Source organism: Typopeltis vanoorti, chromosome 8 (genome assembly GCF_054136105.1).
Source record: "Typopeltis vanoorti isolate ZY-2024b chromosome 8, IOZ_Tvanoo_1.0, whole genome shotgun sequence".
Classification (NCBI taxonomy): Eukaryota; Metazoa; Arthropoda; class Arachnida; order Uropygi; family Thelyphonidae; genus Typopeltis; species Typopeltis vanoorti.
Window position 1 is genome coordinate 25,342,875 of NC_143556.1, and position 12,554 is coordinate 25,355,428.

A 12,554-nucleotide genomic window follows, 5' to 3' on the forward strand; every position below is an offset into this window, starting at 1 on the left:
TACTCATAATTTTACATATTTACAAGGCAATGAAGTCAATATTATATCTGCTATTATAACTGCCTGTATTCTCTGAACTAGTCTGTCTCGTTCTGAGGATCAAAATACTGATTTCATTTCCATATACTGACTAAGTCATCTGCAGTTGAAAAGCTGTTATAGAGGTTTTTCGCATCTGGGAGTTATAATGAGGTCAAAATATTAATGAAAACTTTTTATTTATTTTTTTTTAAAGAAATTTTTTTAATTTATAACGTATTAATAAATCTTATACTAGTTAGGGGAAAAAAACTTCCACATATTAGTCAGTCTAATGAGAAAATATTTCATTACTGAAATATTTTATTTCATAAACTGAAGTTGAGAGCACAAATTTTTGCATATGTTTAGGCAATTACAAAAATATAACAATTACACTGAATATAGCAATTAATTGAAAAGACAAATTTTTTTTATATAGTTTTACATTTTGTTTATGAAATAAAGTACGGTTGGTAACGCTAGTTGGCTAAACACATGTTATTGGAAGTTAATACCGGTGTGTTGCATTGCGGACAGTTGTAGTTGAGATTTCGTGATTCTGGTGTAGTACTTTTGTGGATAAGAATTTTTTTTACATATGTGTACATTGCTATGAGTACAGTTTTGGGCCATCATGTGAATTAAATGCAATTAACATCTTGAAAAATTTGAAGTTTTGGATTTGTGCAATTAAAAGTGTATTTTAAGTTTGAATCTCTCTCTTACCCAAAAACTGAATTAGTTGGAGCACATCTTAAATAAGCATTTAATCAAGAAATGGTAGGTATCTGCTGTAATGATTTGTTTTGTTACACTATCTTCTGATAATTTTAATTAGTAGCTCCAGGTTGCGAAGTATGGATTCATGCAATGGAGAAAAGTGTGAAAGCTATAGCGTTATGAAACATACCTGCTTTTTATTGCAAGAAACAAAAACACTTTAATCAGGGCTCTTGTATTTCGTATGTGCCGGCAGCATAACTTTAGCACAGCAAATCTCCTGTATTAAATAGTGCAGGCTATAAATCTATAAAACCTTAAGACTTTATGGCAGCTATGTATTGGAACATATGATTCCATAAATTTATTCTCTGAAGGTGCATGTGTGTATTATATACACCGAGGGGCCACTTTATTAGGAACAGCATTTAATAACGTGTAGGACCTCCTTTTGCTTTTAAAACAGCCAGTATTCTCTGTGGTATTGATTTAACTGTCTAAAACTTCCTCTTTGATGTTTGTCCATACTTTCACAGTGTCATTGCCCAATTGTTGCAGATTGGATAGTGGTACATTGCTGCTGCCAACTACTCATTCCACCTCATCCCAGTGATCTTGCTCTGTTTTCTTGAATTGAGCTAGCCACTGAAGTAAAGAAAACTCACTGTCATGTTACTCGAATCACTTCAACATGCTATGTGCTTTGTAGCATGGTACATTGTTTTGCTAGATGTACCCATTTGACAATGGGTAAGCTGCACTGATGAAAAGGAGAACATGATGAGCAATGTTGATATAGGCTGTGATAGTCAGGCAATGTTCAACTAGCATTAAAAGAACCTAACATGGTAGGTCAAGTAAACACCCCCTGCATCATTACACCCCCTGCCACCAGCCTGAGCTGTTGCTACTTGGCAGGAAGGGTTCATGGTGTCATGTTGTTGCATTATATTCTTGTTCTGCCATCAGCATAATGCAATACAATCTGAGACTCATGTGACCAGGCAACATTTTTCCAGTTGTCAGTTGGCCAGTGTTGGTGATCACATGTCCACTGAAGCTGCATCTTCCTGTTAGCTGACAGCATTAGGACCCCAGGATGGTTGCCCTGCTTCTGTAATCATCTGTGACAGTGTGCTGTGATTTTGACTGGTTATGGCCCTTCTATCATGTTTCAAAATCTTTGCCATTCTTCTCTGACTCTATGCATCAGTGAGCTGTTTCAGTCCACAGTGTCATTGGGTGGAATTTGTCTGGTTATTACACCTAGTACACCCTAAACACTTTTGTATGAAAAGCCCAGAATCACAGATGTTTGTGAGATACTGGCACCAATAATCATACTACTCAAGTTATGCCTTTTACCCATTCTGATGCATCAAACACAGACTGTTCTTGATGATGCAGCCATGTGACTCTGCATCATCAAGAACAGTCTATTTTCCTAAATGGAGAGTGGTCCTAACAGTGGCCACTCACTGTGTGTGTGTAGTAGTAGTAGTAGTAGATATCAGCAAGCATTATTCAGTTTGAACTAAAATGACTTGCACAATAGAGTTTAATACTGAATATGATAATAAGGATAATTAACTCTGGATGACTAGAATTCTGTGTTTTGGAGCACTGAATTTGCAGTATGCTTTAATCAGATGAGAGAAACTTGATTTGGCAGGAGCCCAAAGAACACTATTAATAAGAACTGCATTATTCCAACTGTACAGCATGATGGTCAAAGTGTGATAATGTTAGGATGTTTTATTTGGTATGAGCTACCTGGCTTGACCATTTATGCAAAATCTTACCCACCCACAACAAATTTACACCCAAAACCTCAATTTTTTTAATGATCCTGTCTCAATAGGAAACATTATCATTACTACTAACATTTAATGATAATGTCAGTAGGAGTTCTATAAACTGATGAATGGTGTTGTATCTGTGTTTCTTCAAGTTATCACTTCATTTAAAATTATTTTGTATTAAATAAAAAAAAAAAAAATATATATATATATATATATATATATATTTTGTTCAGTCTGCAGGTAGAGAGCAGATTTGCTAGCTGGCAAATCTGCTCTTTAGGTAATTAGGCAAGCATGTTTGTTGAGCGTCATTTAAATCCAAAACCTTGAACAATGTGTCTGAATAATTCCTGTAACAAGTATTTTGATTGTTTAGAAAGTACAGTATACTAGAACAAGAAGTTTATGTAAAGTATACTTGAACTTTTAGATGGTTATGACTAGACTACTTGTATGCAACACAGATATCTATCTTCTCATCAAATTGCCCTGGTTTCTCATGCACAGCATATTATCATGCATTATGGGATGGGTTACTTTTCAAGATCATTATTGCTCTTTCTTCTTCTTCTTCTTCTTTTGCATCTCTCATGACTGGTAGCTCAGCAGCATTTCCTTCGATTCTTCTCTTCTGTTTGCTTTCCTCTTTATTTTGTAGTATGTTTTTAGTCCAGTGCTTTGTTTTATTTGATCAAAGTATCTTTTCCTTGGTCTTTCTCTTTTTCTTTTGATTTTGCCTTCCATTATTCTTCTTGACAGACTTTCATGTTGTAAGATATGTCCAATTCATCTGTCTCTTCTTGTTATTAATGTCTTTATCAGTGTTCTGGGTTCATTTACTTCCTTAAGCAAGAGTGAAACTTAATCTTGGCTGCAAACTATTAGAATTCAATAGAACTCTCTCTCTCTCTGTAAACTCTAAAAGCTCAACATAACCTTTTACTCTGCAGGAATTCAAAAGAGATCTCCCCCCCCCCCCCAGTTCTAGTGCAGGCTTCATGCAAACCTGAGCTGTAATTAAGTGATATGTAGAACCTCACTACCATTGAAGACCTCTAGTGTACTAATGGCAGGCAAAAATCCACCATAATTAGACCTAAGCAGCAGAGAACCTCCCACTGTTCAAAACCGTATCAGCACTTAGCAGTAGGCACAAACTCCCCAATTCATAACCCACTGCTGTTCCACATCTCAGATATACTAAGTATCACATAAGGACCCACTGCTGTTCTAAACCTTGGCTTTACTTCATGGTGAGTTAGAGCCCATCACCATTCAATATCTCAACTGAACCAAGTGACAGGCAAGTCTACCACAGTTTGAAACTTAAATCGTACCTAGGCAGTAGATATGAACTCGCCACAACCATTCAAAACATCAGCTGTGTTAAGTTGCAAACAGGAACCTAGCATTCTTCAAAACTTTAGCTATATTGAACAACAACAAGCAGAAGTGCACCTCAATGTAACACTTCAGCTGTACTAAGTAGCAGACACAAACTACTGGTTGAAACTCTGACTCCATACAGTGATATAGACAGGGAACTGCTAAAGTGTTACCTCAAAATGAGCTGGACCTCTGGATATATAAAGTAGAAATACTTTATATATCCAGATTTTATATACTTTGTATATTCATCTGCCTCCATTCATATATGCATTAAGAAATATGTGAAGTCATCTGCCTCCACATAAAAGTAGCCTAGTTTTGAAATCATTTGTATGCATCTATTTGGGTAAAGAGTAAAATCATCATCAAATTCCTGATGTGTACATCATTACTAATTTCCTAATCAACAATTTCCTTCCAAATTAATCTGTTATCTGTCAAGCCGCCAATATTATTATTATTATTATTATTATGTGACACCTCCAAGGTGTCCAAAGACTCCTTGAGGGAGGGCACCTGCTCTACAGTTCTTCATCTCCACCACTCAATCCACCAACTACAGCAAACTACATCATTTACACCAATGCCATCTACTGCCCACCACCACTAGAATTTTCACAGACAATCACAAGCATCCATGCCCACAGCAGGATTTGAACCCACAGCTTTTTTGGCTGGAGAGCAGATACACTAACCACTCAGCCAACCAGGCCTTTATTTCTATCTTCTAAAGGCACATTTTAATATATCAATCTACCTAGATCTTTTTCCTGCAATCCTGGCAAAGAACACTTTAGCTAACCTTTCCTCTCCCATTCTGTTTAAATGGCCTACCTGAGATTAGCTCTGCTAACCTTTCACACAAATCCCTGAGATTACTTCACAAACTTTGCAATATGTCCTTGCAACTTCAAATCTCTATCCACAATTACCTTCCTAAATTATGTGTTGCTTCCTCCACTCTTTCCAGTACAACTCCACCAAGTGAGTATGAAGCATCACATCTGTGGATCGATCCCAAAATTTAAAACCTTGCATTTATTTGCATTAAACTGATATCCTCATTCGTTTATCCATAAGCTTATTCAAATTCCTTTTGAAGAGCCAAAACATCAGCACTTTTGCTAATAACCTTTCCAAACTTCACATCATCTGCAAACAACTGAACATATCCATGTAGTCCTGTGACAATATTATTGGCATAAAGATTGAAAAGTAATTGTTCCAATATTGAACCCTGTGGACCTCCACTTGTACTTTTCTAATTCCCATCTACAACTCTCAATATCTAGCAGAGAGCCAATTTTCATACCAAATTTATTACAGTACCTTGTTCAATTTAACAAGGAAATCCTGTAGTCTTGTACTGGATTTATTTAGAAGTGTAACGTCATCTGCATGAAATAAACAACTGGTATCAATATCTCCAATTTTGATATCAGGTTTAATACCACTTTCCTTCATAATGTGATCCATATAGATAATGTGCATCCTTGTTATATACCTAATTTAACATCAAACCATCTTTTTGTACCTCCTTCAATTCTAACTGCTGACTTACAACACAATTGAGGGTAAGGAGTGGTTTCTTTGCGTGGAGGGTGGTTGAACCGTGGAATGCATTGTCTGATGGAGTGGTGAGAGCAAGAACGGTCAATGAGTTTAAGGAGTGGTATTGATAGACTTTGTGTTTCTTAAGGGGGGGACCTCCCCTCGATGAATCTTGACAGACTTGACAGACTATATTAGGAGGAAGGACCTCCCACGATGAGTCTTTTGACTCCATGGAGGCCTGAATAATAATAGATATAGACAGCATATTGCTTAATATAATGTCCCATTTACATGATATAACTGTAATATTTGGAACAGTGTTTCTCTTGGCACCTTGTCATATGCCCTTTTCTGAACTATAAAACTGAAATACAGATCTGTTATATTCCTATGATTTCTCAACTGTTTGTCTTCAAGTGAAAATCTTTGAAATTTTTTTTTCACATCATTAGTTATACTATAAATTAAAGATGCCAAGAAATTATATTCTTGGTTTAATCCTTTATCCAAGTGCAAGCAAAAAAAAAAAAAAAAAAAAATTGCTCATGAAGTAACATCACAACTGGGATACTTTGTATATAAAGCTAATGACTTCACATTAATTGCCTTAGTATCAGATAATTCAGTGACATTTGCTTACACTGGGATAAATGATTAAACCAAGAATATAATTTCTAATCATCTTTAATTGTTTATTGCCTGAATATAATATCTTGTATTTGTTGTGTAAAAACATCTCGCCTGTTTTTCTCTTCCTTGTTTTGGTAATACTTTTATGTTGATCTGGTACTTATGCATTTCTTCTGCCATTTCTTTTCCATTGATGTTTTTTATGTTCATGTTCCAATCTTGACTTCTGCTTTTGCTAAGTTGGGATTTGTTCCAATTGCTGACTTTTCACTGTTTGCCATAGTTTCCTGACAAAATAACAGGGGACCTTGAGTAATCAGGTGATGCTCCAGCTGACATAAAATTCTTTCTTGTACCATCATTTTTCATTATGGTTTAAGGCAGTAAGAATACAATTTGGTTGAGTAAATCCCAAGTTAGTTTATCCTCGTTCATTCAGTGTCCTTTCATATCACTATCCTAATAGGGGAGCCACTAGAGGATGAGGATTGGACAGGTGGTCAGAACCCCTGATCAGGTTTCACATGCCTTAAAAGGCAATGTGGTCTCCTGCTATAAATTAAAGATGCCAAGAAATTATATTCTTGATTTAATCCTTTATCCAAGTGTAAGCAAACAAACATTTTAGACAAATTATGAACTCTACAATCATGTTAGAAATAATTATTTTAATTTCTCAATGTTTTGACCTTCATATTCTGGTAATCATCTGGAATATATATATATATATATATACACACAGAGACAAGCTATATTACATTTCCCACAGCATGCTAAAGAGAATGATTTGATCAATGGTTATTCTACTGACCTGACCTCTAGTGAAAGTAAAATAAAATTAAAATAAATAAATGAAATAAAATAACTAAATCAAAGCTATATTCTGTGTAAAACAGCATCAGAGAAACATTCTTTCATATAAATAGTTTTATTACAATAAAAATGATATCCTAATTTAACATGACAATTGTTATATTAGATTCAAGATCCTGGATCACCTATGGTCCAATTTATAATTAACTCTTAGGGAGAAAGGTTAAGTGGGTAGAATATTTGCCTTCCATATTCTTGGGATTTTTAGACCATTGTTATTGTTAAGATTAGGGTGGTTAATAAGAATTTCACAGGCCTCCTTAAATTTACATTCATACCATGTTTTGGTGTGATGTAAACAACAGGTGCTTTTCCAGTCAATTCTATGTAAAGTGTTCATGGCATGATCAGAAAGGCCAGCTTTACCATAGTTATTATATTTAGCGTGTCCTTAATGTTCTTTTTTCTGATAGGAATTGTGCGTCCTGTTTCCCCTATGTAGGACAAATTATGGGTGGGCCAGCAGAGGGAATGGATTCTTGGATGAGTTGAGTAAGTTCTTTAATTTTGCAGAAGGTTTAAAGGTGGCTTTAAGGTTGTATTTCTGTGCTATTCTGTTTATTTTGTAGTATTCTGTACAACTAAAGCCACTTTTAAACCTCTTGCAAAATTAAAGAACTTTCTCAACTCATCCAAGAATCCATTCCCTCTGCTGGCCCCAGGGCCTGCAATCTCGGGGGTGCGATGGGGGCAATGCACCTGGGCCCCACGATCGAGTGGGCACAGTCGGTACACATTTGCGGAAACGTATTTTTTATTTATTTTTATTTTTCTTCTAATTTTGCTTATAACTAAAGGGATTTCATCGACAGGATTTTAGGTCCCCCGATAATAATAATATCTCTGTTTCTCTATTATATTAGGGTTTTTGCTTAGCCCTTTCGATGCGTTTATGCAGTGTATAAAAATTAACAAACATGATTGCTATTTTACACTAAAATGCCTGATCCATCATTAGTTTTTTCTAATCTGTTACACATTTATATCATTTGGCTCTTTATCGAAACCGTTAAAAAAATATTTATTATATTCTTTATATATGGTTAGTCTAGAGCAGGGGTGGACAACCCTTAACATGCCTGTCAAACGTGGCATGCCAATGACTTGTTTCCGGCACGCAACCCAGGACTCATCTTAAAATATAATTAAATAAAAAAATACATTTCAAACATCTTCGCTGACACATATTTTAACTTAATATAATACAATTTTATTAAGTACAGCTATACTAAATAAAAATACAATAATCAATTAAACTCTACCAACTGTTTCATAATAATAAGTAATAAGAAAATTAGAAACAAACATTCTATTTCCAAGCCATCGATATATCTCCGCGATATACTGATGTACAAGTTTTGTCCAGTTCAGCTGTTGCATTATTCGTCAGGCATCCAGACGTGGTGTGACTCCTTCACCATCATTTGATATATCGTTTCATGTTTCATAAAGAACGTATCCGTTTTCTAAAGTGTATTTGGATTTGGGTTTTATTAAATCTTAAGTCATTAAAATATGGATTGGAAGTATTTATTGTCAATTAATATGTTTAACTTATTAGATATAAAAGCAAATTTCTTTTACATTGATTTTCGGAAATTAAAGTTTTCAGTTTTTTTCGTAAAATCCCCCATATATTGCAATTGCTATTTCCTGCCTAGAGAGCAGTTTTCTTGTGTGCATCCTACCCAAATTGCACCATCTGCTTTCCCATTATTTCAAGCAAAAATTAGCAGTAATTTATAAGACTTGACATACTTAATGAACAATCCTTCACGAATGACTAATGAACAGACAGCCATGGTACTAGGCCAGTAAAGATATGTGCATATGATTGGTGTGGTATTAACAAAAGATTGTGCGAGTCAAAGATAAAAGTCAGCAGACAGTTTTTGAATCGAAATGCTAATTCTCTTCAACCAAATTCAATATCTGAAAGTGCCATAACAATATTCACTATATATTTCCTAGCTTTAACACGTTTACGAATTTTAACACTTTCTGTTGATTTTTATTGTTGCTCAGCATTTTAGTTGGGGAGACAGACTCCCACACATCTAGTTTTTAGTGTTTGCAGTGCAGCATATGGTTTTGCTTGCAGCTAAATAGCATAGTTTTTTGGGAGAAGGGACATGCAATTCATTAGTTAGTGCCATTTTTATCCTGTCTCTAATTGCACTATTTGTTGAGAAATATATTACACAGGCTGCAAATGTTTGTACCTTATTCAGTGACACAATAAACGACCTGCTTTTACTTGCGTCTGCAGACATGTTGGCTGGTATGGAGAGCGTGTGGTTTGCCACGGGAAGCGAGTCACTATTGCCATGAGGTGAACGTGATTAAACTTTTTTTTTTCTGTGCAAGGTTACGCGAAACTTTTCAATTTCAGGTATTAATTATAATGAAGAGCCAAAGGCTTCAATTCAGACATGAACTTATTTAAGTTAAGGGATATTATATCCCATATTATTTCTTAACCGAATAAGAAACTCAAAGAGTTTCATGCCGAATATAGAAACTATATAAAGTTCAGCAATTCCAAGCATAAGCAAATACCTGGATAGTGCAGCAACTGACCCTTGAAGGTAGTGCAAGCTGAGGCAACTCATGTAAAAGGTGGAGCAAGCTCCGATCACTCTTCTTGATATTTACCCATAATGTGAACTTAACTCCTAGGAACTGTATTATTGTTCAGCATTATGAGAGAAGGTTACTACCCAGACCGGTTTCAACCTTTTTTGAGGTCTCATCAGTGAGTAGGTAACCATGTTAATACCAAGTTTGTAGCGAACAGAACTTGCATCTCTTTAATGAGAATTGCCAAGAGGTGTCCTATTAAAGTATTAATTATACACCTCTTGGCAATTCTCATTAAAGGGATGTAGGTTCTGTTCGCTACAAACTTGGTATTAACATGGTTTACCTACTCACTGATGAGACCTCAAAAAAGGTTGAAACCAGTCTGGGTAGTGACCTTCTCTCATAATGTTGAACAATAATACAGCTCCTAGGAGTTAAGTTCACATTATGGGTAAATATCAAGAATAGTGATCAGAGCTTGCTCCACCTTTTACATGAGTTGCCTCAGCTCGCACTACCTTCAAGGGTCAGTTGCTGCACTATCCAGGTATTTGCTTACGCTTGGAATTGCTGAACTTTATATAGTTTCTATGTTCGGCATGAAACTCTTTGAGTTTCTTATTCGGTTAAGAAACAATATGGGATATAATATCCCTTAACTTAAATAAATCTTTTCAATTTCTTTTTTTTGCAAAGTAAAATCAGGGGTGTGAGTTATACGCGAGGACCAGTTATATTCCAGTAAATACGGCAAGTTATTTTTAAAGCTATGTGAAATGTATTATCAATATTCAGGATTATAAAGTGTTGTCTACACGTGGTTAGATTTCAGCTACGTTAATTTCAACTCAGTTAATAGTCATAGATAAGGGTGAGACTGATGTACTGAAGTAAACAAATGAAAAAAATAAACACATTCCTTGAGTGTTTCTAAAATTTTGTAATATTGTAAAAAGTATGTACATATTTAACTTTTTGTTAATTCATGGGATAAAAATATTTAATATTATTTACTTATTTGACAGGCAAAGCATAACTCATAATGTCCATGCCACGAAAGTATTCCTCTGGGTGTCAAAAAAAGGAAATGAGCAGAAAAGAAAAAAGAAGAAAAGCAAAATTTCAAAAAGTCACGAGTAGATTTGTTTTCATGGCTACAAAATAAATCTGACAATGAAATTGCTATGACTTCAGCAGTTGTAATTCAAACTTCAACTGAAGAAGAAAACTCCAAACAAGCTACACAGCTTTTCAACGAAAATGTAGAAACTGTGGGATTCGTCGAAAAAGACACGTCTGATTATACAAACGTTTTGGATACAGGAAATAATGAAAACAATAATAACGATGGTGATCAAGTGAATATAAAGGATCCAAGTTTGTGGCCGAATATTATAACTGATAAATTTTGATTATTTTGTGTTAAAACCGGACCTAAACAACATCATCAAGACACATTTGTTAAGAATGTTGAAGGTAGATCATTTTCTACATCGTACTATTTAAAAAAAATGCCAAATGGTGAAAACTCAGCTTGGCAGCTGGTTAGTTTACTCAAAAGCTCAAGACTCAGTATTTTGCTTTTGTTATGTATTATTTTCCAAAAGAAGAGGAAAAGATCAATCAACACGATTTATATATGGTTTTAATAAATGGAGAAAACTGTCATCTGTGATTTGAGATCATGAGCTTTCTGTTGGCCACTTTAATTCTTTTATTGCTTGGCAAGAATTATTAAAAAGGCTTAATTTATGTTCGACTGTTGACAGAACAAATCAAATTAATATAAATAAAGAAACAGAACATCTAAAATTACTATTCACCAAAGAATTGTAGATGTAATTCTATTTTTAGCAAGTAATAATCTGTCATTTCGAGGATCCCATGAAACAATACGTATGCCGAATAATGGAAATTTTTTAAGTTTAATAGAGTTATTAAATAAATATGATCTTGTGCTAATGGATCATGTAAACAGAATTAAAAATACGAAAAAAAAGAATTGTGCATCATTTGGTGCACAGATATCAAGAGGAAATTATTGCTGCATTAGATAATGAAGTCCTTAATAAAATTAAAGACGATATAAAAGCAGCCATGTATTACAGTATCCAAATGGAGTGTACTCCTGATGTTTCTCACAAGGAGCAAACTTCAATAATTATTAGATACGTAAATTTCGTAGACAAAAAAATTAATTGTAAATGAGTCATTTATAGGATTTATTGAAGTAACTGATGTGACTGGTGAAGGACTAGCAAATTCACTTTTAAAAAGAATAGATGAGCTTGATTTAGATATTGTGGATTGTAGAGGGAAGCAGCGATAACAGTAGCAATATGAAGGGAACATATAAATGCATACAATCTAGAATAATTAGTTTAAATCCTCTTGCAATTTATGTATACCTTGCTTATCACATTCTTTTAATTTGATAATTTGTGATGCTGCTTCCAGTAGTATATATTGTAAAAAAATTTTGGAATATTGCAATGTTTATACTGCGTATTTTCTGCATCTACAAAAAAGTGGGAAATTATACAAAAGCATTTAAATCTTATGCTTAAACCATTATGCGATTCTCGATGGGAATTCAAAGTAGACACAGTCAAAGCAGTGTATATATACACAGTTTGAATAAACTTATAATGCCTTAGAAGAATTTATTGGTGCAATTAACGATAACACAGCAGTATCCAAAGTTAAAAGTCTACTAGATTCATTACAAGAAATGCCATTTATTTTAAACTTATTGGTGTGGTTTACAATATTGTCAAAAATTAATAGTATCAACAAACTATTTCAAGCAAAAACAATTGTTCTTGACTCTGCTTTTAATTTAGTGAATAAAATTAAAAATGAAATCCAAAATTTAACACATTTTTAGACGATGCAAAAATGATAGCACGAAACTTGAATATTTCTGAAGACTTTCCTGGAAAAAGAATTCGAAAAAGAAATAGATTATTTTTCGAACTAGCA

The 12,554-nt window shown here is 34.2% G+C and overlaps 1 protein-coding gene across 2 annotated transcripts in view; it reads left to right on the forward strand.

The window, feature by feature from the left end:
- The first annotated feature begins 557 nt into the window (after positions 1–557).
- The window catches only part of Dhps (Deoxyhypusine synthase), a 110,353-nt gene continuing 98,356 nt past the window's right edge, over positions 558–12,554 (forward strand). For both annotated transcript variants that reach the window (XM_090396563.1, XM_090396564.1), the window contains exon 1: positions 558–801. In XM_090396563.1, coding sequence (XP_090252689.1) covers positions 799–801 — 3 coding nt within the window. In that variant the 5' untranslated portion in view covers positions 558–798. The remainder of the gene's footprint in view (positions 802–12,554) is intronic.